This window comes from Lissotriton helveticus, chromosome 12, assembly GCF_964261635.1.
Source record: "Lissotriton helveticus chromosome 12, aLisHel1.1, whole genome shotgun sequence".
Lineage (NCBI taxonomy): Eukaryota > Metazoa > Chordata > Amphibia > Caudata > Salamandridae > Lissotriton > Lissotriton helveticus.
This window is the reverse complement of record NC_136073.1, coordinates 894,286,745-894,314,371: the sequence shown is the minus strand read 5'-3', so window position 1 is coordinate 894,314,371 and position 27,627 is coordinate 894,286,745. Positions and strand designations below refer to the sequence as shown.

At 50.0% G+C, this 27,627-nt stretch overlaps 1 protein-coding gene across 1 annotated transcript in view; it reads right to left on the bottom strand.

Annotated features, from left to right (window-relative positions):
* The window catches only part of LOC144798760 (polyamine-transporting ATPase 13A3-like), a 376,171-nt gene that overhangs the window by 117,821 nt on the left and 230,723 nt on the right, over positions 1-27,627 (bottom strand). The window contains exon 18 of the mRNA XM_078669780.1: positions 12,952-13,105. Within this exon, the coding sequence (XP_078525906.1) occupies positions 12,952-13,105 (154 nt within the window). The remainder of the gene's footprint in view (positions 1-12,951; positions 13,106-27,627) is intronic.

Below are 27,627 nucleotides of genomic sequence, written 5' to 3'. Positions count from 1 at the left end.
CCATTTTTTCAGTACCACAAAGTGATAGTGGTGTTGTACGTGAGAACCTGCACAAGGCTCCCCATGATGGATGGTAAAAAGCCCTTCAAAGCCTATCGAATGGCCTGCAATGCTAAAAGATTCTCAAAGGTTTTCTGCTGGATCACTTTGATCTCCACCTCTCCAACCCAGCAGGGATGCATTCATCACTAGCCTAAGCTCTGGGAAGGGAGGGGATTCTGTCATAGGTCAGGCAGCGGATGAATCCACATTTGAAGAGTAAATATGTAACACCAGGTTGGGGCGCAGAGGGGGGGGGGGGGGGGGGGGGGGACCAGTTGCCAAACCAGCTTCTCCAGGGGCTTGTAGACCTGAGGTAGTCACACCCCAAGGGTGAGCTGGTGAGGTCCACCCATCGAGAGCGGGGTCGTGCCATCTTGAGAGTGCGCCAAATGGTGCATCCTGGGATAACCAGATGCCACACTCCACCGGAAGTGGTCACCAGGTGGGAGGGAACCTGGTAGCCCATTGGCAACCAACGGCATCCTGACCTGGGGGCATTTTTTGAGCATAAAAAGGGCCCCCCCCGCCACCTTGGCCTCAGATCTCAACTGAATAGAAGGGGGACCCCTCGTCACTTGCAGGCAGGTTAGTGGGGAAAAGCAAAAACCAAAAGAATAGGAATAACCTGCCTATAAAGGGATACTCTCGGTCTAAAGATAGGTCCTTATGTATTTATATCAACCCCTGAATCACACAAACGCATCTCAAAGCATGATTACAAAAGTATAAACAGATTTTGTATTCATTTCATGGAAAAGCAAGCTTTCTCAATACATCAGAGTTGCATATATAATTGCATTATAGATAGATTTCTTATCATTTCTAATCATTGCATATATACATAACTCAATCACATCATCACAACACCAGGTGGGGACCACCTGAGCGATCTGGGGTTTTCCCTTGTGGATTGTGTTCCATCTATCCCTCTCAAATCAACCACTGGCTATGATCCATCTGTGGAGTTGTGTGCTGTATGTGACTAGAGTTGTATGTTTGTTGGAATGAAAATGATGGTTGGCATGTGGGTGTTGATGATTGAGTTATTTATATATGAATTTTTTGTTTATTGCTCAGATCTCAGCTGACCTGGAAGGAAGCCCGAAGGACCACCCTGCTACACAGATGAACTAACAAAGAGGCTGCACCGTCCAGGAATGCACCTGCTGGCTAGTGAAGAGAGGGCTGTGCCTACAATGTTCTGCTCCAGGAGAAGCAGTCTCCAGAGCCTATTAAAGCAAAGAGACTCCAAGGGCCAGTTGACTGGCTCTTGTTTGCAGTTCAGGGACGCAACAGCGGAAGAAGCCTGCTGGGGCAACTTGGTAGTCCCAAGTGTTCAAGCGGTAACCACCGCTGCCGTGCAGCACCAGAGACCAAGACCTGATGCACAGAGTTGCACCTGAGTTAGTTGAGCCCGGGAGTGCTGTCGAAGAGCTGCTGAGAGCCCCAGAGGATGAGTCCTCGACCTAGCAAGGATTCGACTGTGACCGTGACACAGGCAGACTGGTTGTTCAGTGGTGACTGAGCTTCGGTCAGACCGGAGAGGACCTTGTGGGACGTCGACCATGCGACCAGGACCCTGCAGCATCTTTGTGGACCCAGGGGTGCCGTAAGGAAGACCCCTATCGAGAGTGTCACATACACAGCATCCTTGAGCGTTTTCAGCGTCCCTCACCCCTTGCATCAGGATCACATACATTGGAAAAGCCTGCAATGGATACAAGTGCCTGGGTCTGACTGAGGATTGCTTCTATTCTTAGGGTAACTGTTCTTGAGGACCTGGCTGGTCCCCCTGACTGGAGCTGGTCACCTATAGTAAAGTTTCTCTGAGGGTCAAATTTGTTGAGTTTGCCAGTGCTTTTTCGTGGTTAAGTGAATTTGATTGATGTATTAATTCTTGTAAATTCTGTACCTCCAGAACCCTCTGGTGATTCTTTTTCATTTTGCCATCTAAATGCATATTGAAATAGTCTATTTTTATAAATGTGTGTTGGATTTCTTGAGTGCCATGTCAATGTCTTCAATTGTTTTGGTGCTGTTTAAATGCTTTACACTAGTTCGTCTACGTAAGCCTTGTTGCTCATGCTACAGCTACCCCGGATTGAGCGGAGCGTTTGACAAACATAATCTACTGGTTCGAAAAGGGTTGGTAAGCGTATTAGACGGTGAGGCCATACAACCACACTATATAATACACCCCATTTCCTCACAGGGAGCATTTTCTGCAGCACTTTGAGTCAAGGCCCGAGCCCAGAACCAGGGATACACCTTGTGCGAGCCCATTACCGACATTTATTTTCTGCACAGTGGCATGGTTTGAAACCTGTAGTTTTAGGTGGGGACATTGTTCCTAAGCACACTAGAATAAGATTTAGAAGTCGTCAGAAGACCAACAAAATTGGGTGCGGAGCTCTGGATTCACACTGGAATGCCCAGAAAGGAATTGATGTTAGTAAGCAGGAGTGGTGTATATGCAGTTCACCTCCAGGGCGGTACGGCGCAAACACAAAACAGCATGGTGCCACCTAGAGGCAAGCAGAAACACTGCTGGAGAAAGTTACCAGACCCAGGGCCAGATGTAGGAGCCCTAATACCGGTCGGAAACGGCCGATTTCGGCCGTTTCCGACCGGTATTAGGGTTTTCTAATGTAGGAGCATGCTTTACAGAATCGGTATTTTACCGAATCTGTATTTACAGATTCGGTAACATTACCGAATCGGTAAATACAGACTCGGTAAAAATACCGATTCTGTAAAAGCACATGTAGGTAGCACATCTTTGAGTGCCGCAGGCCTTTCAGATTCGGTATTTTACCACCCAATCCAATTGGGTGTTAAAATACCGAATTCAGGTGTGCATGCACATGTGTGCATGCACACCTAGCCATGTGACAGACAGACATGCCCTTAGGGCATGTCTGTGTGCCACATGGCGCACATGCCTATTTTTGGGGTGCCAGAGGGTGTCAAAGTGACACCCCCTGCACCCTTGCAAAATTCGGTATTTACCGATTCTGTAATTACAGAATCGGTATTGCCCATTGATTCCTATGGGCTTCAAGGCCCATAGGAATCAAAGGGCAATACCGATTCGGTATTTACAGATTCGGTAAATACCGAATCTTAAAGATTCGGTATTTACAGAATCTGTAATACCTACATCTCCCCCCTTCATATTTACCACTTCTTAAATACCGAATCGGTAAAATTCGGTATTTAAGAAGTGGTAAATAAGAATTACCTACATCAGGCCCCAGGTCTGGTGCTTGACGAACAAGTTACTTACCTTCGGTAACGATATATCTGTAAGAAACAGTAGTTAGTATTACATTCCTTACCTTAGAATATCCCCAGGCGTCAGTCTGGATCCGGAAACTTTTGCGTAGCAGTACCCCTGCGCGTCGGTAGGCGTCGTCTGCAGGCGTCCCCTGCGGCTCCGCGTCCGTCGTCGGCGTCGTGCGCCGTGATGACGTCGCTGGAGTATATAGACGCCGCCTCCGCGCGCTGACGTCAGTTCTTTGCACACAGCTTTTCCGCGCCAGAACACGCAGAGCCATGTGAGAACTAACACTGGTGCCATTTGAAACTAGGGCCCTGAAAGGGATGTCCTTAACCCTAGGTATCAGTTCGCAGAACGGGGAGGATGGGTGGGGCGGTAAGGAATCTAATACTAACTACTGTTTCTTACAGATATATCGTTACCGAAGGTAAGTAACTTGTTCATCTGAAAGAAACAGGTTAGTATTAGATTCCTTACCTTAGAATAGATACCCCAGCAATACCAACCCCGGTGGTGGGTCTGCGAACCAATACAAACCTACACCAGAAAGTCCTGGAGGACCGAACGGCCAAAGAAGCCATCCCTCCGGACTTGACTGTCCAGGCAGTAGTGCCTCGCAAAGGTGTGCAGCGAGGCCCACGTAGCCGCCTGGCAAATGTCCTGCAAAGGGACTCCCCGGCCCAGAGCAGTAGTAGCCGCCGTGGCCCGAGTGGAATGGGCCCTCAGCCCAACAGGAGGCTCCTTCCGAGCCAAAGAGTAGCATGCTTTGATGCACAGGACGACCCACCGAGAGATGGTTCGTTTCTGTACCGCCCTTCCCTTCTTCTCACCCACGTAGCCAACAAACAGTTGGTCATCCACCCGGAACTGGCGTGTGCGATCCATATAAAATGAAAGCGCACGTTTTGGGTCCAGACGATGGAGCCGCTCTTCATCTTTTGAAGGATGCGGAGGTGGGAAGAAGGAGGGTAAGGTGATGGACTGCCCGATGTGAAAAGCAGAAACTACTTTGGGCAGGAAAGAAGGCCTAGTCCTAAGAACCACCTTGTCAGGATGGACGGACATGAAAGGAGGTTTGACAGAAAGAGCCTGGAGCTCACTCACTCTCCTGGCAGAGGTGATGGCAACCAGGAAGGCCGTCTTAAGAGTGAGAAGACGGAGAGGACAGGAATGAAGCGGCTCAAAGGGAGCACACATCAAGAATGTCAGAACCAGATTCAAGTCCCACTGAGGCATCACGAACGGAACAGGTGGATACATGTGCGTGATGCCTTTCAAGAATCTCATAACAATAGGGGACTTGAATAAAGATGGCTGATCAGGTAGCCTTAAGAAGGCGGAAAGGGCAGAAAGGTAGCCCTTGATAGTGCCCAGAGCAGAGCCCTGCTGGGCAAGAGAAAGAAGGAAGAGGAGAACCTCGGAAAGAGGGGCAGAAAGGGGATCCACAGCCTTTGCTGTGCACCATGCCACAAATCTGTTCCACCGGCAGGCGTATACCGACTTTGTGGAGGGACGCCTGGCTGCCAGAATCACATCACAGACTTCAGGAGGCAAGTCGAATGGCCTCAACTGTCGCCGCTCAATCTCCACGCATGGAGGTGGAGGCTGGACAGGTTCGGTGGAGGACCGTCCCCTGCTGCTGCGACAGAAGGTCCTCCTGAAGGGGCAGGCGGATCGAGGGACCGACTGACATGCTGAGTAGCTCGGGATACCAGTATCTTCGAGCCCAGTCCGGAGCCACAAGGATAACTTGGGCCCGGTCGCGCCTGATCTTCTTCAGCACTCTGGGCAGAAGTGGTATAGGCGGAAAGGCGTACAACAGACCGCAACTCCACTCGCGCCGAAAGGCGTCGCCGAGCGAGTGCCGTCTTGGAAACTCCAACGCGCAGAACTGATGACATTGCGCGTTCTCTTCTGTGGCGAATAGATCTAACCAAGGCTCTCCCCATTGCTGAAAGAGGCCGTTCGCCACGTCCGAGTTCAGACGCCCTTCGTGATCCACCGAGCACCGACGGCTGAGTTCGTCCGCCCTGGCGTTCAGAGAACCTGCCAGGTGTTGAACCGTCAGAGTCACGCCCTGACGTTCCAGCCATTGCCAGAGGCGCAGAGCCTCCTGGCAAAGGGTCCACGACCCCACTCCGCCGGAGACCAGATGCCTCTGATCTCCGCCTCTCCCAAGTGGCCACCCCAGCCCTGGAGGGACGCGTCCGTCACAACTACGTGCTCCGGTTGGGGAAGGGAGAGGGATCTGCCTCTGACCCAATCGTGGTCCGTAAGCCACCACTGCAACTGTCTCGCAGTGCCCTCCGAGATCAGGACATGGTCGGATAGGTTGCCCTGATGCTGGGCCCACTGAAACTTCAGGTCCCACTGCAGAGCCCGCATCCGCCACCTCGCGTGATGCACCAGTAGGATGCAGGAGGCCATCAGCCCCAGAAGCCGTAGCGTCAACCTGACCGAAACCCGGGATAACGGCTGAAAGATGGGAATCAGAGCCTGAATATCCCGGACCCGCCGTTCCGGAGGATAAACCCGAAACTGCGCCGAGTCGAGAACCGCTCCGATGAAAAGGAGCTTTTGAGAGGGACACAGGTGTGATTTCGGCACATTGATGGAAAACCCCAGCTCGTGCAGGAGGTCTGCCGTCATCTGAAGGTGGTGGACGACTGTTTGGGGCGAGCCCGCCTTCAACAACCAGTCGTCGAGGTAGGGGAAGACTGAAACCCCTAACCGGCGCAGATGAGCTGCGACCACCGCCATCACTTTCGTGAACACCCGTGGGGCGCTGGTAAGGCCGAATGGGAGCACGATAAACTGAAAGTGCTCCTGGCCTACCGTGAACCGCAGGTAACGCCGGTGGGCCGGCAGGACGGGGATGTGAAAATACGCATCCTGCAAGTCCAACGCTACCATCCAGTCTTGTGGGTCTAGAGCAGCCAAGACCTGAGCCAAAGTCAACATCTTGAACTTCTCCTTCCGGAGGAAGCCGTTGACGTTCCTTAGGTCCAAGATAGGACGGAGGCCTCCTTTGTCCTTCTTGGGCACCAGAAAGTAGTGGGAGTAGCAACCACACCCTACTTCTGGCCCAGGAACGCGCTCCATGGCCCCCTTGGCCAAGAGGGCCGTAACTTCCTCCTGCAGAAGTGTCAAGTGGTCCCCCGACACACGGTGGTTCTGCGGTGGCATGGCTGGAGGAGTGGACTCGAAGGGGAGGGAGTAGCCCCTTCGGACGAGCTGCAGCACCCACCTGTCCGATGTAATCGCGCGCCAGCGGGAGTGGTGATGGCGAACCCTGCCACCCACTGGCGTCACGTGAGCCCGAAAGCTCGGACTAGGAAGATTTGGAGGCTGCTGCGGGGGGAGGTGTGGACTGACCTCGCCGCTGCCCTCTACCGCCACCACGGCGGAATCCACGGCCGCCACCGCGCTGGGGAGCGTTCTGCGGCGCGTGGCTGGCAGCACGTGTGGGACCGCCCCTTCCTTGGCCACGAAAGGGGCGAAACGAACCCGTTTGCTGGCGCTGGGTCGAAAGACCCAAGGACTTGGCCGTGACCCTGGAGTCCTTGAAGCGCTCAAGCGCGTTGTCCGCCTTGTCACCGAACAGGCGACTGCCATCAAATGGCATGTCCATGAGGGCAGTTTGGACGTCCGGCGAGAAGTTGGCGGATCTCAGCCAAGCATGGCGACGAATCGCCACCGTCGTGGACATAGCCCGTCCCAGCGAGTCGGTCGTGTCAAGACCACACCTGATCGAATACCTCGCCGCGTCCCGGCCTTCAACCAAGGCCTGGTTGAGCTTGTCCCGCACCTCCTGCGGGCATTGCGGCAAACACTCCGCGACCGTATCCCACAGGGAGTGGGTGTAGCGGCCCAAGAGGCACGCGGTATTGCAAGACCGCAGTCCAGCGCTCAAAGACGAAAAGACCTTTTTGCCAAATTGGTCATATCGCTTCGATTCCCGATCGGGCGGGGCCGACGGGAATGCGGACTGTGAAGTGGAGGCCTGGATCACCAGACTCTCCGGGGAGGGATGGGTGGAGAGGAAGGCAGGGTCGTCCGAACACGGACGGTGACGCCTGGCAACGTTCCGGTCAACCGGTGCACCGGAAGCGGGCCTGGACCAGGTGCCCAAAAGGACATCCGTCAGGGCCTCATTAAACGGCAGCAGAGGCTCCTGAGGGCATGACTGCGGTTTAAACACTTCGGTGAGAATGTTAGGTTTGACCTTAGCGACGGGGAGCTCAAGGCGCAAGGCCTTGGCAGCCCTCATCAGGACCACCGAATAGGCAGCCCCCGCCTCCGACGCCACAGGGGAAGGCGAGACAAACCCAGGGTTGGGCGACTCGTCCAGACCACTGGCATCACCTAAGTCACCTACCCAGTCCACGTCATACTGGCAGGCTCGTGATAAAGGGTCCTCAGACCCCTCCCAACCCTCTCCATACTCGTCCTCATCGCCGTAGTCCGGGTCGACGATATAGACCGGCTCCTCGGAGCCAATGGGGCCCAACGGCGCCGGACTCGGCGTCGGACGATGCCGGTCCGACTCCGCGTCAGGAGTCAGAGAGGGAATGGGGGTGGCGCCGCGCGGCGCCGGCGCCCCGACGCCGGCCGGAACCAACGGCGGAGCCACGGCGTCGCGCAGAGGCGGCACCACGGGTTGACCCAATGGAATCGGCGCCGGAGAGGCCGGTGGACCAGCCGGCGACGACCCTGAGGGGCCCAGCGGCGCCGGGACCGGAGCCGCCGGCGGCGTCGGGGCAGGGGCACCCGAACCGCTCGGGCCCCCAGACGGGACCGACGGGCCCGCAGGCGCCGTAGGCCCCGCCGGAGGAGACAGCGCCCTCATAGCCATGAGGAACTCCTCAATCTCCTCGCGCGACGCGCCGTCCCCAGGGACCGACGGGTATGGGGCAGACGGCGTCGGCGACCCACGCGGGGCCGCGGCCACCCGAACCCCCGGCCGCATCACGCGGGCGTCGGGGGGAGTCGGGGGTACGATGACTTCTTGTGACGCTTACCTGACGAACCGGAGGAATGGCGGCGACTCCCGGAGCGCTCATGGCGGCTCCGCGATCGCTCCCTCGACCGCTCCCTCGACCTCCGACCGGACCCGCTCTCGACGCGGGGCCGACACTCGGAGCTCGAGCAGCTTGCGGGACCGCTCCCGTCTAGCTTTACTAGTCAAGGCCCGGCAGTCGACGCAGGACTCCACGTCGTGGTCCGCGCCCAGACACCGGAGGCAGAGTCGATGGTGGTCGGTGACCGACATCAGGCGGTCGCACCCGTCGCAACTCTTGAAACCGGGCATCCTACCGGCACCGTAGAAAGATTTAGAATTATCAAAAAACTTGGTCAAAAGACCGGAGTACTGCTCTTCGGATCTGCGCTAACTGGCGCGGAAAAAAGAAGAACTGACGTCAGCGCGCGGAGGCGGCGTCTATATACTCCAGCGACGTCATCACGGCGCACGACGCCGACGACGGACGCGGAGCCGCAGGGGACGCCTGCAGACGACGCCTACCGACGCGCAGGGGTACTGCTACGCAAAAGTTTCCGGATCCAGACTGACGCCTGGGGATATTCTAAGGTAAGGAATCTAAGGTAAGGAATCTAATACTAACCTGTTTCTTTCAGATAAATATTCTAAGGTGAGAAATCTGTAGTTAGAAGTATCCATCAGAGCACAAAAACTGACAACCAGGAATACGCTAGTAAATTTAGGCTGTTGTGTACACAAGGGCAGGATTAAGACTGCTAGGAAATGAAGCCTCATCGTGTGCCCTTCTACCAATCATCTACACTAAAGCAGGGCACTGTCAATGAATGGGCAGGCTCTGTTCACCAAAATGTCTTGGTGCCCCTGTTCAATAGTGGTCACTCAGAATTGCTCCCTTGTCACGTGATGCGGTTTGAGGCCTTGTTTATTTGCTGCTTCTCGTATTGGTAGCCTTGCATTTATAACATGGAAAGGTAAAACTATAAATAGAAAATTGAAATAAGTAAGAGTTACTCGCATCAGACTGGAGAGCATTATAGTTCCCATAAAGTCCACCATTTACCACTAGGATAAGTAGAGACCTCCTTCGCCGCAGCCAGGCACTGCTCGGCCTCGGTGTATAGGTCAGTGTTAGACCTGTCAGCCCTAGGGTGGCCTTTCCCTATTTTTTTTCACCCTTGCCTCATTTTTCCCACTTTTTTTTGTTGGCCTTAGCTAACCAATGCTAAGGTGCAGGTGCTCTCTTCCCCCAACATGGCTGCCACTGACCCCATCTACTGCAGCGTGGTCTTTTTAGTCGCACTCTAGTTGCCAGGAGCTGGCTGAAACCCCTAAACATTGTAACCATTCCAGCCTGCCTTGCCTGCCCACAGTTAGAGTAGGGAAGCTCCTGGAACCTTTTAGAATAGGGGCGGAGCCTGTTTTTCCCACCTTAGAGGGTGGTCACCTGACCTGGGCATATATAAAGAAAGGAGAGAAAGTTTTTAGTCAGTTGGGGCTTCACTGACCTGGGGGACCCTACGCAGGAGATTTAGGCGGTGGGGCCTAGTCAGAAACCTATACCACTGGGGATGACAGGGTTTAGGCGCTGCCCACCAAGCTGTGTAAGGAACACTGAACTAGCCCACTGATCTTGCCCGGCGAGAGGGGAACCCAGGGACCATCTGCAGTGACCTGCTGAGGAAACTGGATACCAGCCTTCAACTCAACCACCCCCCGACCCCCTTTCAAGAAACCAAGAATCTACTTCAACCAAAGGGGACCAGAACCACCAAGCACCAAGAAGAAACCTATCTGTCACAGGACTACTGGGGATCAACCAGGTACTGGGCTGGGTCATCCCTGCCCCCTCTGTCTGCTCCACCTGGGCCCCTGCTCTGTCCTGCCTGAATGGTGAACCTGTCTGCTAAGCGCTCTCATTGCCTGGCGCTAGCCCCCTGAACTGCCCGATTGCTGAGACTGAGATTGCCTGCATACCCCCCCCCCCCCAGCGCTCTACTCCTGTGCCATTGAGCAGCGCTGTATCTGCCGACCTGCTGCCTGCCTGAGGCGCTACCTCTGCCCCAAGCGCCGGCCTGTAGGTGCCTGTACCCGCTCTCAGCGCTGTGCCTTCGGTGCGCTGTGATCCCCCCTGTGAGCGCTACTGTCCGATTTCACCGCGGCGGCCCGGGGGAGCGCTGGCGCTGCATCGCGCCGCCTAGGAGCCTCCTGACCCTACCTTCGCCGCCGCGGCCCCAGCGCCGCCTGTGGAGACCTTCTCGGCCCGCCACTGCTCCAGGCTAGGCCGCAAGGCCGGGAACACCCGCCGCCACATCCCTTCTGTTGCTCGTCACCGCGGCGGGCGGGAGGCCTGAGGAGAGCGCCTGGGAGTTCCTGAAGGCCGCGCTAGGCCTTAGAAGCGAGCTCACTCGCCTCACGTGACGGGGGCGCCCGGCCGCGTCATCCGCCGCGCCCCCGCCCCTTTGCAGCTCAGCCATTGGTCCAGACTGCCGTGGACCCCAGAACTGCCTGCAATTGGCCGTTGTGGCCGAGCCCCCTTCGCGACTCACGCTCAATTAGTCCCCGGGCCTCCCACGTCACCAGGGGCCCGGGACCAGGAAACCACACCACCGGAGGGCTCGGAGGAGACCGAGAGCCCTCCCAACCACGAGGCATCGCCGCAAGGGGCCCGGAGCAGCCTGTAGAAACAGGTAACACCTCGGGGGAGGAGAGCGGCCCGCTCCAGGAAACGCGGGGTCTCGGGGGAGCCGGAGGAAGGCCCTGAGATCGCCCCTCCCCGAGGGAGATTGTTGCTGGGCCCCTTTTAAGCACTAGTACTGGGCCAGGACCTCAATAGGCCCCCCCGAGACTGTTGCAAGCTAGAGTTAACCCCTGGCTAGGGGTCTGATACTGCATAGTGAAGTACTGTTTCATCTTGCCTGATTATTAATGACCTGTTTATCCTGGAGCAATGAAATGCCATTCCTGCCTGATTTCCAGTGAGATGTTTATTCTGATCTTTAATTAAATGTTGTAGGCTCCTGTTTAGTGCTGCATTTCCTGAATGTCTACAGTTAGCTACTGAAATGGTTGTCCTTACCTACTGAAAGGTTTACTTCTAATTAATGAATTGCTTTATTCCAGCCTCATGAAATATTCCACTCTGGTTTTATGACATGCTGGTTTCATGAAGTCTTTATGGAGATATGCTGTGTTGATTAGGGAATTAAACCCTTTACTCCTGCAATGAAATGGTTATTGAAATGTGCTGCATTGTTGAATTGCTCCCTTTGCTCTACTCTAATGAAATGTACTGATGAAATGTTTTAAGGAGATATTGATACCTTTACTACCAAAGTTACCTTGAATGATTTGCCAAATCTGAATTCTTGATCTAGATAAAAGCTACTTGATTTGAATCAAGCTTACTGGTGTGGTCTCTGTCATTGCGTGCATTTATTGTCTCAGTGGATGTGTGTGTTGTCTAGTCACTTAACACCTGAGCTTTCAGGTGCCTACCTGCTCGTGCCAGGCTACCCCCGGGGAACTGGTGACCCCAGTTCCTACAGTCAGCTATTGAGCTAAATGGGTCAATGTGAAGGCTCATTAAATCTGTGGCCCACTAATATGAGGGAGTTAAAGGATTGCATGTGTAGTTCTTTGAATTCCTCACTCTAAAGGTAACTTGTGGATTTGGGGGTGGAGCTAAAATGTCATGCTCCGTATCTGTAGAGAGCTTTGTTTGCGCGTAGCAGTGAAGCAGACTTAACTGCATTCTCTTGGGAAGAGTAGAGTACAATTTCCACTCAAATTCAATACTAACTAGCAATGACAGGACTATGTTACAATTGTTAGAGTTCTTGGCTTTACTTTGGAGTGATCAGTGGCACTGGGATGAGAGTTCTCTTTCCACAAATACTCAAACCTAAACTGCACTCTGCAGGGATCATATCAAGCAATGAGAGAAGTAATCCATACGAATGAATTTGACTATTTTCTCTAAGTGATTAATTCAGGTGTGTGGAGGATCTGTGAACACCCATTCATCCTTTCTCTCTGGAGGAGAGAGGGGTCTGAAACATGATCACCTTCGGGCAATAACGGTTGTAACATCTACATCTGTACCTTGACTTTTTTGCCATATGGGGATCTCAACATGCATTTAACTCTTGGAGATAATCTCAGACAGCAACAGTCAATCAATCAATATATTGTTTATCAGATTTTAAGAATTAAATCATAAAAGACAAACAGTATAAAATAGAGCAAAAAATCAAGATCGCAAATAAAAATTACGCTCGCTTTAAAACAGCAACAGTCTCCCTCCACACAGATTTGGTCCTCACCCTCTCTGGTGGTAGGGATTCTCACCTAGGGTTGAGACTGGCATTTCTACTCCAAGTATATCCAATCTTAAGTAGCTCTGTGGCTATACAATCACTAAAATGTAAACAGTAGTTTGCACTTGCTTTGCAGGCCTGAACTGTAATAAATCCAGTGGCAGGCAGCGGCTTTTCTCCGAAATGATAATTGCAAGCACAAAGGACTCTGAAACCGTAGGGTTTTAATTGTACAAGACAATAATATTCCCTAATTCTCTTCACCTCCTTCCCTGAGTACATAAGGAGGTCCCAACTCAGCAGGCGCTTACCCGTCTCCTTTTTGCAAAGGCTAGCAACCATTTCTGGTGCCCCCTTCATGTATGCATCCAGCCGCCTCTCTCCCAGGGTCCTGGTTATCACACTCATGCGCTGCAGAGCCGATGAAAAGGGGAATTGTGTGATAATGCCCAGCTCATACACCTTCTGCGGAGAGCAAAAACAGAGGCACGCTGTGAGGTGGAATCAGAAGCAAGAGTGCACAGGCAAAGCAGGGGCAAACGCAAGAGAGAACACAGGACAGCAAGCAGATATGGACAGGTGAAAGCAGGGGCGAACACAAAAGTGAACATAGGACAGCAAGCAGATATGGACAGGCGAAAGCAGGGGCGAACACAAAAGTGAACACAGGACAGCAAGCAGAATGGGAGGCATCGTGTCAAGTCAGAATTCATGCTCACAGAGCAGAAATGACAAAGTAAATTTCAGTGACTAGCCTGCGCATCACAGCAGTTATTCCTACGGCTACCATTCCAGAGACTTCAGAAAGTAAAATAGGTGTCAAAGAAATAACTATGAGTATAATGGGGAGAATGGAGAGTTATCTATACCTTGAAAGAAAAACAAATCACTGGTTTTGATGGTAGTGGCAGTAGCATACCACTTAAAGTATCCCTAGTAGTTGAGCATGTGATAGAAGTATTAGTAACTTGGTAGCTACTTCTAGTAGGAAGAGTATCTGCAATACCACGACCTGTGCTAGTGGTACCAGTAGTAGCAACAGCAGCAAGAGAAGATGTAGTCACATAGAAGCAGAAACCATAGCAGTACTGGGTGCACCACTACTCAGAGTAGTGAAACCTGGATTAGTGGCACCACTAGCACCACGGTTGAAGCAGTAGCATTAGTAGCAGTGACTGTACATTTATTAGTTCTTTGTACTGTAGTATTGCAACCACTTGCAGACCTAAGTAGTTGGGCTATTACTTGATCTACCAGCAACACTAGTGACGGAGAAGCTTGTTAAGAAGAGCAGAATCCTCTATGGATCTACACAGTGAAGGATAATCAGGCTTCACTTAAAGAGTCAAAGGACAGGAATGAAAGGAACAGACTTGTTGCAATGGGCCTGCTCAGGGAAGAAAGGGGATCAGGGTCAGACACAATGAAGGATAATCAGGCTTCACTTAAAGAGTCAAAGGACAGGAATGAAAGGAACAGACTTGTTGCAATGGGCCTGCTCAGGGAAGAAAGGGGATCAGGGTCAGACACACTGAAGGATAATCAGGCTTAACTTAAAGAGTCAAAGGACAGGAATGAAAGGAACAGACTTGTTGCAATGGGCCTGCTCATGGAAGGAAGGGGATCAGGGTCAGACACAATGAAGGATAATCAGGCTTCACTTAAAGAGTCAAAGGACAGGAATGAAAGGAACAGACTTGTTGCAATGGGCCTGCTCAGGGAAGAAAGGGGATCAGGGTCAGACACAATGAAGGATAATCAGGCTTCACTTAAAGAGTCAAAGGACAGGAATGAAAGGAACAGACTTGTTGCAATGGGCCTGCTCAGGGAAGGAAGGGGATCAGGGTCAGACACAATGAAGGATAATCAGGCTTCACTTAAAGAGTCAAAGGACAGGAATGAAAGGAACAGACTTGTTGCAATGGGCCTGCTCAGGGAAGAAAGGGGATCAGGGTCAGACACAATGAAGGATAATCAGGCTTCACTTAAAGAGTCAAAGGACAGGAATGAAAGGAACAGACTTGTTGCAATGGGCCTGCTCAGGGAAGAAAGGGGATCAGGGTCAGACACAATGAAGGATAATCAGGCTTCACTTAAAGAGTCAAAGGACAGGAATGAAAGGAACAGACTTGTTGCAATGGGCCTGCTCAGGGAAGAAAGGGGATCAGGGTCAGACACAATGAAGGATAATCAGGCTTCACTTAAAGAGTCAAAGGACAGGAATGAAAGGAACAGACTTGTTGCAATGGGCCTGCTCATGGAAGAAAGGGGATCAGGGTCAGACACAATGAAGGATAATCAGGCTTCACTTAAAGAGTCAAAGGACAGGAATGAAAGGAACAGACTTGTTGCAATGGGCCTGCTCATGGAAGAAAGGGGATCAGGGTCAGACACAATGAAGGATAATCAGGCTTCACTTAAAGAGTCAAAGGACAGGAATGAAAGGGAGAGACTTGTTGCAATGGGCCTGCTCATGGAAGAAAGGGGATCAGGGTCAGACACAATGAAGGATAATCAGGCTTCACTTAAAGAGTCAAAGGACAGGAATGAAAGGGAGAGACTTGTTGCAATGGGCCTGCTCATGGACGAAAGGGGATCAGGGCCAGACACAATGAAGGATAATCAGGCTTCACTTAAAGAGTCAAAGGTCAGGAATGAAAGGAACAGACTTGTTGCAATGGGCCTGCTCAGGGAAGAAAGGGGATCAGGGTCAGACACAATGAAGGATAATCAGGCTTCACTTAAAGAGTCAAAGGACAGGAATGAAAGGAAGAGACTTGTTGCAATGGGCCTGCTCATGGAAGGAAGGGGATCAGGGTCAGACACAATGAAGGATAATCAGGCTTCACTTAAAGAGTCAAAGGACAGGAATGAAAGGAACAGACTTGTTGCAATGGGCCTGCTCAGGGACGAAAGGGGATCAGGGTCAGACACAATGAAGGATAATCAGGCTTCACTTAAAGAGTCAAAGGACAGGAATGAAAGGAACAGACTTGCTGCAATGGGCCTGCTCAGGGAAGAAAGGAGATCAGGGTCAGACACAATGAAGGATAATCAGACTTCACTTAAAGAGTCAAAGGACAGGAATGAAAGGAAGAGACTTGTTGCAATGGGCCTGCTCCGGGAAGAAAGGGGATCAGGGTCAGACACAATGAAGGATAATCAGGCTTCACTTAAAGAGTCAAAGGACAGGAATGAAAGGAAGAGACTTGTTGCAATGGGCCTGCTCAGGGAAGGAAGGGGATCAGGGTCAGACACAATGAAGGATAATCAGGCTTCACTTAAAGAGTCAAAGGACAGGAATGAAAGGAAGAGACTTGTTGCAATGGGCCTGCTAATGGAAGGAAGGGGATCAGGGTCAGAGACAATGAAGGATAATCAGGCTTCACTTAAAGAGTCAAAGGACAGGAATGAAAGGAAGAGACTTGTTGCAATGGGCCTGCTCCGGGAAGAAAGGGGATCAGGGTCAGACACAATGAAGGATAATCAGGCTTCACTTAAAGAGTCAAAGGACAGGAATGAAAGGAACAGACTTGTTGCAATGGGCCTGCTCATGGAAGGAAGGGGATCAGGGTCAGACACAATGAAGGATAATCAGACTTCACTTAAAGAGTCAAAGGACAGGAATGAAAGGAACAGACTTGTTGCAATGGGCCTGCTCATGGACGAAAGGGGATCAGGGTCAGACACAATGAAGGATAATCAGGCTTCACTTAAAGAGTCAAAGGACAGGAATGAAAGGAAGAGACTTGTTGCAATGGGCCTGCTCATGGACGAAAGGGGATCAGGGTCAGACACAATGAAGGATAATCAGGCTTCACTTAAAGAGTCAAAGGACAGGAATGAAAGGAAGAGACTTGTTGCAATGGGCCTGCTCCGGGAAGAAAGGGGATCAGGGTCAGACACAATGAAGGATAATCAGGCTTCACTTAAAGAGTCAAAGGACAGGAATGAAAGGAAGAGACTTGTTGCAATGGGCCTGCTCATGGAAGGAAGGGGATCAGGGTCAGACACAACGAAGGATAATCAGGCTTCACTTAAAGAGTCAAAGGACAGGAATGAAAGGAAGAGACTTGTTGCAATGGGCCTGCTCCGGGAAGAAAGGGGATCAGGGTCAGACACAATGAAGGATAATCAGGCTTCACTTAAAGAGTCAAAGGACAGGAATGAAAGGAAGAGACTTGTTGCAATGGGCCTGCTCCGGGAAGAAAGGGGATCAGGGTCAGACACAATGAAGGATAATCAGGCTTCACTTAAAGAGTCAAAGGACAGGAATGAAAGGAAGAGACTTGTTGCAATGGGCCTGCTCATGGAAGGAAGGGGATCAGGGTCAGACACAATGAAGGATAATCAGGCTTCACTTAAAGAGTCAAAGGACAGGAATGAAAGGAAGAGACTTGTTGCAATGGGCCTGCTCATGGAAGGAAGGGGATCAGGGTCAGACACAATGAAGGATAATCAGGCTTCACTTAAAGAGTCAAAGGACAGGAATGAAAGGGACAGACTTGTTGCAATGGGCCTGCTCATGGAAGGAAGGGGATCAGGGTCAGACACAATGAAGGATAATCAGGCTTCACTTAAAGAGTCAAAGGACAGGAATGAAAGGAACAGACTTGTTGCAATGGGCCTGCTCATGGAAGAAAGGGGATCAGGGTCAGACACAATGAAGGATAATCAGGCTTCACTTAAAGAGTCAAAGGACAGGAATGAAAGGAACAGACTTGTTGCAATGGGCCTGCTCAGGGAAGAAAGGGGATCAGGGTCAGACACACTGAAGGATAATCAGGCTTCACTTAAAGAGTCAAAGGACAGGAATGAAAGGAAGAGACTTGTTGCAATGGGCCTGCTCAGGGACGAAAGGGGATCAGGGTCAGACACAATGAAGGATAATCAGGCTTCACTTAAAGAGTCAAAGGACAGGAATGAAAGGAAGAGACTTGTTGCAATGGGCCTGCTCATGGACGAAAGGGGATCAGGGTCAGACACAATGAAGGATAATCAGGCTTCACTTAAAGAGTCAAAGGACAGGAATGAAAGGAACAGACTTGTTGCAATGGGCCTGCTCATGGACGAAAGGGGATCAGGGTCAGACACAATGAAGGATAATCAGGCTTCACTTAAAGAGTCAAAGGACAGGAATGAAAGGAAGAGACTTGTTGCAATGGGCCTGCTCCGGGAAGAAAGGGGATCAGGGTCAGACACAATGAAGGATAATCAGGCTTCACTTAAAGAGTCAAAGGACAGGAATGAAAGGGACAGACTTGTTGCAATGGGCCTGCTCCGGGAAGAAAGGGGATCAGGGTCAGACACAATGACGGATAATCAGGCTTCACTTAAAGAGTCAAAGGACAGGAATGAAAGGGACAGACTTGTTGCAATGGGCCTGCTCAGGGAAGGAAAGGGATCAGGGTCAGACACAACGAAGGATAATCAGGCTTCACTTAAAGAGTCAAAGGACAGGAATGAAAGGGACAGACTTGTTGCAATGGGCCTGCTCCGGGAAGAAAGGGGATCAGGGTCAGACACAACGAAGGATAATCAGGCTTCACTTAAAGAGTCAAAGGACAGGAATGAAAGGAAGAGACTTGTTGCAATGGGCCTGCTCAGGGAAGAAAGGGGATCAGGGTCAGACACACTGAAGGATAATCAGGCTTCACTTAAAGAGTCAAAGGACAGGAATGAAAGGAAGAGACTTGTTGCAATGGGCCTGCTCCGGGAAGAAAGGGGATCAGGGTCAGACACAACGAAGGATAATCAGGCTTCACTTAAAGAGTCAAAGGACAGGAATGAAAGGAACAGACTTGTTGCAATGGGCCTGCTCATGGAAGAAAGGGGATCAGGGTCAGACACAACGAAGGATAATCAGGCTTCACTTAAAGAGTCAAAGGACAGGAATGAAAGGAGCAGACTTGTTGCAATGGGCCTGCTCATGGAAGAAAGGGGATCAGGGTCAGACACAACGAAGGATAATCAGGCTTCACTTAAAGAGTCAAAGGACAGGAATGAAAGGAAGAGACTTGTTGCAATGGGCCTGCTCCGGGAAGAAAGGGGATCAGGGTCAGACACAATGAAGGATAATCAGGCTTCACTTAAAGAGTCAAAGGACAGGAATGAAAGGAAGAGACTTGTTGCAATGGGCCTGCTCAGGGAAGGAAGGGGATCAGGGTCAGACACAATGAAGGATAATCAGGCTTCACTTAAAGAGTCAAAGGACAGGAATGAAAGGAAGAGACTTGTTGCAATGGGCCTGCTCCGGGAAGAAAGGGGATCAGGGTCAGACACAATGAAGGATAATCAGGCTTCACTTAAAGAGTCAAAGGACAGGAATGAAAGGAAGAGACTTGTTGCAATGGGCCTGCTCAGGGAAGGAAGGGGATCAGGGTCAGACACAATGAAGGATAATCAGGCTTCACTTAAAGAGTCAAAGGACAGGAATGAAAGGAGCAGACTTGTTGCAATGGGCCTGCTCATGGACGAAAGGGGATCAGGGTCAGACACAATGAAGGATAATCAGGCTTCACTTAAAGAGTCAAAGGACAGGAATGAAAGGAAGAGACTTGTTGCAATGGGCCTGCTCATGGAAGGAAGGGGATCAGGGTCAGACACAATGAAGGATAATCAGGCTTCACTTAAAGAGTCAAAGGACAGGAATGAAAGGAACAGACTTGTTGCAATGGGCCTGCTCAGGGAAGAAAGGGGATCAGGGTCAGACACAATGAAGGATAATCAGGCTTCACTTAAAGAGTCAAATGACAGGAATGAAAGGAACAGACTTGTTGCAATGGGCCTGCTCAGGGAAGAAAGGGGATCAGGGTCAGACACAATGAAGGATAATCAGGCTTCACTTAAAGAGTCAAAGGACAGGAATGAAAGGAAGAGACTTGTTGCAACGGGCCTGCTCATGGAAGGAAGGGGATCAGGGTCAGACACAATGAAGGATAATCAGGCTTCACTTAAAGAGTCAAAGGACAGGAATGAAAGGAACAGACTTGTTGCAACGGGCCTGCTCATGGACGAAAGGGGATCAGGGTCAGACACAATGAAGGATAATCAGGCTTCACTTAAAGAGTCAAAGGACAGGAATGAAAGGAAGAGACTTGTTGCAATGGGCCTGCTCATGGAAGAAAGGGGATCAGGGTCAGACACAATGAAGGATAATCAGGCTTCACTTAAAGAGTCAAAGGACAGGAATGAAAGGAACAGACTTGTTGCAATGGGCCTGCTCATGGAAGAAAGGGGATCAGGGTCAGACACAATGAAGGATAATCAGGCTTCACTTAAAGAGTCAAAGGACAGGAATGAAGGGGACAGACTTGTTGCAATGGGCCTGCTCAGGGAAGGAAGGGGATCAGGGTCAGACACAATGAAGGATAATCAGGCTTCACTTAAAGAGTCAAAGGACAGGAATGAAAGGAGCAGACTTGTTGCAATGGGCCTGCTCAGGGAAGAAAGGGGACCCGGGTCAGACACAATGAAGGATAATCAGGCTTCACTTAAAAAGTCAAAGGACAGGAATGAAAGGAAGAGACTTGTTGCAATGGGCCTGCTCATGGAAGAAAGGGGATCAGGGTCAGACACAATGAAGGATAATCAGGCTTCACTTAAAGAGTCCAAGGACAGGAATGAAAGGAACAGACTTGTTGCAATGGGCCTGCTCATGGAAGGAAGGGGATCAGGGTCAGACACAATGAAGGATAATCAGGCTTCACTTAAAGAGTCAAAGGACAGGAATGAAAGGAAGAGACTTGTTGCAATGGGCCTGCTCAGGGAAGAAAGGGGATCAGGGTCAGACACAATGAAGGATAATCAGGCTTCACTTAAAGAGTCAAAGGACAGGAATGAAAGGAACAGACTTGTTGCAATGGGCCTGCTCAGGGAAGAAAGGGGATCAGGGTCAGACACAATGAAGGATAATCAGGCTTCACTTAAAGAGTCAAAGGACAGGAATGAAAGGAAGAGACTTGTTGCAATGGGCCTGCTCAGGGAAGGAAGGGGATCAGGGTCAGACACAATGAAGGATAATCAGGCTTCACTTAAAGAGTCAAAGGACAGGAATGAAAGGAAGAGACTTGTTGCAATGGGCCTGCTCATGGACGAAAGGGGATCAGGGTCAGACACAATGAACGATAATCAGGCTTCACTTAAAGAGTCAAAGGACAGGAATGAAAGGAACAGACTTGTTGCAATGGGCCTGCTCCGGGAAGAAAGGGGATCAGGGTCAGACACAATGAAGGATAATCAGGCTTCACTTAAAGAGTCAAAGGACAGGAATGAAAGGAACAGACTTGTTGCAATGGGCCTGCTCACGGAAGAAAGGGGATCAGGGTCAGACACAATGAAGGATAATCAGGCTTCACTTAAAGAGTCAAAGGACAGGAATGAAAGGGACAGACTTGTTGCAATGGGCCTGCTCCGGGAAGAAAGGGGATCAGGGTCAGACACAATGAAGGATAATCAGGCTTCACTTAAAGAGTCAAAGGACAGGAATGAAAGGAACAGACTTGTTGCAATGGGCCTGCTCATGGAAGGAAGGGGATCAGGGTCAGACACAATGAAGGATAATCAGGCTTCACTTAAAGAGTCAAAGGACAGGAATGAAAGGGAGAGACTTGTTGCAATGGGCCTGCTCATGGACGAAAGGGGATCAGGGTAAGACACAATGAAGGATAATCAGGCTTCACTTAAAGAGTCAAAGGACAGGAATGAAAGGAAGAGACTTGTTGCAATGGGCCTGCTCATGGACGAAAGGGGATCAGGGTCAGACACAATGAAGGATAATCAGGCTTCACTTAAAGAGTCAAAGGACAGGAATGAAAGGAAGAGACTTGTTGCAATGGGCCTGCTCATGGACGAAAGGGGATCAGGGTCAGACACAATGAAGGATAATCAGGCTTCACTTAAAGAGTCAAAGGACAGGAATGAAAGGAACAGACTTGTTGCAATGGGCCTGCTCATGGACGAAAGGGGATCAGGGTCAGACACAATGAAGGATAATCAGGCTTCACTTAAAGAGTCCAAGGACAGGAATGAAAGGAAGAGACTTGTTGCAATGGGCCTGCTCAGGGAAGAAAGGGGATCAGGGTCAGACACAATGAAGGATAATCAGGCTTCACTTAAAGAGTCCAAGGACAGGAATGAAAGGAAGAGACTTGTTGCAATGGGCCTGCTCAGGGAAGAAAGGGGATCAGGGTCAGACACAATGAAGGATAATCAGGCTTCACTTAAAGAGTCAAAGGACAGGAATGAAAGGAAGAGACTTGTTGCAATGGGCCTGCTCATGGAAGGAAGGGGATCAGGGTCAGACACAATGAAGGATAATCAGGCTTCACTTAAAGAGTCAAAGGACAGGAATGAAAGGAAGAGACTTGTTGCAATGGGCCTGCTCATGGAAGGAAGGGGATCAGGGTCAGACACAATGAAGGATAATCAGGCTTCACTTAAAGAGTCAAAGGACAGGAATGAAAGGGACAGACTTGTTGCAATGGGCCTGCTCATGGAAGGAAGGGGATCAGGGTCAGACACAATGAAGGATAATCAGGCTTCACTTAAAGAGTCAAAGGACAGGAATGAAAGGGACAGACTTGTTGCAATGGGCCTGCTCAGGGAAGAAAGGGGATCAGGGTCAGACACAATGAAGGATAATCAGGCTTCACTTAAAGAGTCAAAGGACAGGAATGAAAGGAAGAGACTTGTTGCAATGGGCCTGCTCATGGAAGGAAGGGGATCAGGGTCAGACACAATGAAGGATAATCAGGCTTCACTTAAAGAGTCAAAGGACAGGAATGAAAGGAAGAGACTTGTTGCAATGGGCCTGCTCATGGAAGGAAGGGGATCAGGGTCAGACACAATGAAGGATAATCAGGCTTCACTTAAAGAGTCCAAGGACAGGAATGAAAGGAACAGACTTGTTGCAATGGGCCTGCTCATGGACGAAAGGGGATCAGGGTCAGACACAATGAAGGATAATCAGGCTTCACTTAAAGAGTCAAAGGACAGGAATGAAAGGAACAGACTTGTTGCAATGGGCCTGCTCAGGGAAGGAAGGGGATCAGGGTCAGACACAATGAAGGATAATCAGGCTTCACTTCAAGAGTCAAAGGACAGGAATGAAAGGAACAGACTTGTTGCAATGGGCCTGCTCAGGGAAGGAAGGGGATCAGGGTCAGACACAATGAAGGATAATCAGGCTTCACTTAAAGAGTCAAAGGACAGGAATGAAAGGGAGAGACTTGTTGCAATGGGCCTGCTCAGGGAAGAAAGGGGATCAGGGTCAGACACAATGAAGGATAATCAGGCTTTACTTAAAGAGTCAAAGGACAGGAATGAAAGGAACAGACTTGTTGCAATGGGCCTGCTCAGGGAAGAAAGGGGATCAGGGTCAGACACAATGAAGGATAATCGGGCTTCACTTAAAGAGTCAAAGGACAGGAATGAAAGGAAGAGACTTGTTGCAATGGGCCTGCTCAGGGAAGAAAGGGGATCAGGGTCAGACACAATGAAGGATAATCAGGCTTCACTTAAAGAGTCAAAGGACAGGAATGAAAGGAAGAGACTTGTTGCAATGGGCCTGCTCCGGGAAGAAAGGGGATCAGGGTCAGACACAATGAAGGATAATCAGGCTTCACTTAAAGAGTCAAAGGACAGGAATGAAAGGAACAGACTTGTTGCAATGGGCCTGCTCAGGGAAGAAAGGGGATCAGGGTCAGACACAATGAAGGATAATCAGGCTTCACTTAAAGAGTCAAAAGACAGGAATGAAAGGAACAGACTTGTTGCAATGGGCCTGCTCATGGAAGGAAGGGGATCAGGGTCAGACACACTGAAGGATAATCAGGCTTCACTTAAAGAGTCAAAGGACAGGAATGAAAGGAACAGACTTGTTGCAATGGGCCTGCTCATGGACGAAAGGGGATCAGGGTCAGACACAATGAAGGATAATCAGGCTTCACTTAAAGAGTCAAAGGACAGGAATGAAAGGAACAGACTTGTTGCAATGGGCCTGCTCAGGGAAGAAAGGGGATCAGGGTCAGACACACTGAAGGATAATCAGGCTTCACTTAAAGAGTCAAAGGACAGGAATGAAAGGAAGAGACTTGTTGCAATGGGCCTGCTCATGGAAGGAAGGGGATCAGGGTCAGACACAATGAAGGATAATCAGGCTTCACTTAAAGAGTCAAAGGACAGGAATGAAAGGGACAGACTTGTCGCAATGGGCCTGCTCATGGAAGGAAGGGGATCAGGGTCAGACACAATGAAGGATAATCAGGCTTCACTTAAAGAGTCAAAGGACAGGAATGAAAGGAAGAGACTTGTCGCAATGGGCCTGCTCATGGAAGGAAGGGGATCAGGGTCAGACACACTGAAGGATAAGCAGGCTTCACTTAAAGAGTCAAAGGACAGGAATGAAAGGGACAGACTTGTTGCAATGGACCTGCTCAGGGAAGAAAGGGGATCAGGGTCAGACACAATGAAGGATAATCAGGCTTCACTTAAAGAGTCAAAGGACAGGAATGAAAGGAACAGACTTGTTGCAATGGGCCTGCTCAGGGAAGAAAGGGGATCAGGGTCAGACACAATGAAGGATAATCAGGCTTCACTTAAAGAGTCAAAGGACAGGAATGAAAGGAACAGACTTGTTGCAATGGGCCTGCTCATGGAAGGAAGGGGATCAGGGTCAGACACAATGAAGGATAATCAGGCTTCACTTCAAGAGTCAAAGGACAGGAATGAAAGGAACAGACTTGTTGCAATGGGCCTGCTCATGGAAGGAAGGGGATCAGGGTCAGACACAATGAAGGATAATCAGGCTTCACTTCAAGAGTCAAAGGACAGGAATGAAAGGAACAGACTTGTTGCAATGGGCCTGCTCATGGACGAAAGGGGATCAGGGTCAGACACAATGAAGGATAATCAGGCTTCACTTAAAGAGTCAAAGGACAGGAATGAAAGGAACAGACTTGTTGCAATGGGCCTGCTCATGGAAGGAAGGGGATCAGGGTCAGACACAATGAAGGATAATCAGGCTTCACTTAAAGAGTCAACGGACAGGAATGAAAGGAACAGACTTGTTGCAATGGGCCTGCTCAGGGAAGAAAGGGGATCAGGGTCAGACACAATGAAGGATAATCAGGCTTCACTTAAAGAGTCAAAGGACAGGAATGAAAGGAAGAGACTTGTTGCAATGGGCCTGCTCAGGGAAGAAAGGGGATCAGGGTCAGACACAATGAAGGATAATCAGGCTTCACTTAAAGAGTCAAAGGACAGGAATGAAAGGAAGAGACTTGTTGCAATGGGCCTGCTCATGGAAGGAAGGGGATCAGGGTCAGACACAATGAAGGATAATCAGGCTTCACTTAAAGAGTCAAAGGACAGGAATGAAAGGAAGAGACTTGTTGCAATGGGCCTGCTCATGGAAGGAAGGGGATCAGGGTCAGACACAATGAAGGATAATCAGGCTTCACTTAAAGAGTCAAAGGACAGGAATGAAAGGAAGAGACTTGTTGCAATGGGCCTGCTCAGGGAAGAAAGGGGATCAGGGTCAGACACAATGAAGGATAATCAGGCTTCACTTAAAGAGTCAAAGGACAGGAATGAAAGGAACAGACTTGTTGCAATGGGCCTGCTCAGGGAAGAAAGGGGATCAGGGTCAGACACAATGAAGGATAATCAGGCTTCACTTAAAGAGTCAAAGGACAGGAATGAAAGGAAGAGACTTGTTGCAATGGGCCTGCTCATGGAAGGAAGGGGATCAGGGTCAGACACAACGAAGGATAATCAGGCTTCACTTAAAGAGTCAAAGGACAGGAATGAAAGGAAGAGACTTGTTGCAATGGGCCTGCTCCGGGAAGAAAGGGGATCAGGGTCAGACACAATGAAGGATAATCAGGCTTCACTTAAAGAGTCAAAGGACAGGAATGAAAGGAAGAGACTTGTTGCAATGGGCCTGCTCCGGGAAGAAAGGGGATCAGGGTCAGACACAATGAAGGATAATCAGGCTTCACTTAAAGAGTCAAAGGACAGGAATGAAAGGAAGAGACTTGTTGCAATGGGCCTGCTCATGGAAGGAAGGGGATCAGGGTCAGACACAATGAAGGATAATCAGGCTTCACTTAAAGAGTCAAAGGACAGGAATGAAAGGAAGAGACTTGTTGCAATGGGCCTGCTCATGGAAGGAAGGGGATCAGGGTCAGACACAATGAAGGATAATCAGGCTTCACTTAAAGAGTCAAAGGACAGGAATGAAAGGGACAGACTTGTTGCAATGGGCCTGCTCATGGAAGGAAGGGGATCAGGGTCAGACACAATGAAGGATAATCAGGCTTCACTTAAAGAGTCAAAGGACAGGAATGAAAGGAACAGACTTGTTGCAATGGGCCTGCTCATGGAAGAAAGGGGATCAGGGTCAGACACAATGAAGGATAATCAGGCTTCACTTAAAGAGTCAAAGGACAGGAATGAAAGGAACAGACTTGTTGCAATGGGCCTGCTCAGGGAAGAAAGGGGATCAGGGTCAGACACACTGAAGGATAATCAGGCTTCACTTAAAGAGTCAAAGGACAGGAATGAAAGGAAGAGACTTGTTGCAATGGGCCTGCTCAGGGACGAAAGGGGATCAGGGTCAGACACAATGAAGGATAATCAGGCTTCACTTAAAGAGTCAAAGGACAGGAATGAAAGGAAGAGACTTGTTGCAATGGGCCTGCTCATGGACGAAAGGGGATCAGGGTCAGACACAATGAAGGATAATCAGGCTTCACTTAAAGAGTCAAAGGACAGGAATGAAAGGAACAGACTTGTTGCAATGGGCCTGCTCATGGACGAAAGGGGATCAGGGTCAGACACAATGAAGGATAATCAGGCTTCACTTAAAGAGTCAAAGGACAGGAATGAAAGGAAGAGACTTGTTGCAATGGGCCTGCTCCGGGAAGAAAGGGGATCAGGGTCAGACACAATGAAGGATAATCAGGCTTCACTTAAAGAGTCAAAGGACAGGAATGAAAGGGACAGACTTGTTGCAATGGGCCTGCTCCGGGAAGAAAGGGGATCAGGGTCAGACACAATGACGGATAATCAGGCTTCACTTAAAGAGTCAAAGGACAGGAATGAAAGGGACAGACTTGTTGCAATGGGCCTGCTCAGGGAAGGAAAGGGATCAGGGTCAGACACAACGAAGGATAATCAGGCTTCACTTAAAGAGTCAAAGGACAGGAATGAAAGGGACAGACTTGTTGCAATGGGCCTGCTCCGGGAAGAAAGGGGATCAGGGTCAGACACAACGAAGGATAATCAGGCTTCACTTAAAGAGTCAAAGGACAGGAATGAAAGGAAGAGACTTGTTGCAATGGGCCTGCTCAGGGAAGAAAGGGGATCAGGGTCAGACACACTGAAGGATAATCAGGCTTCACTTAAAGAGTCAAAGGACAGGAATGAAAGGAAGAGACTTGTTGCAATGGGCCTGCTCCGGGAAGAAAGGGGATCAGGGTCAGACACAACGAAGGATAATCAGGCTTCACTTAAAGAGTCAAAGGACAGGAATGAAAGGAACAGACTTGTTGCAATGGGCCTGCTCATGGAAGAAAGGGGATCAGGGTCAGACACAACGAAGGATAATCAGGCTTCACTTAAAGAGTCAAAGGACAGGAATGAAAGGAGCAGACTTGTTGCAATGGGCCTGCTCATGGAAGAAAGGGGATCAGGGTCAGACACAACGAAGGATAATCAGGCTTCACTTAAAGAGTCAAAGGACAGGAATGAAAGGAAGAGACTTGTTGCAATGGGCCTGCTCCGGGAAGAAAGGGGATCAGGGTCAGACACAATGAAGGATAATCAGGCTTCACTTAAAGAGTCAAAGGACAGGAATGAAAGGAAGAGACTTGTTGCAATGGGCCTGCTCAGGGAAGGAAGGGGATCAGGGTCAGACACAATGAAGGATAATCAGGCTTCACTTAAAGAGTCAAAGGACAGGAATGAAAGGAAGAGACTTGTTG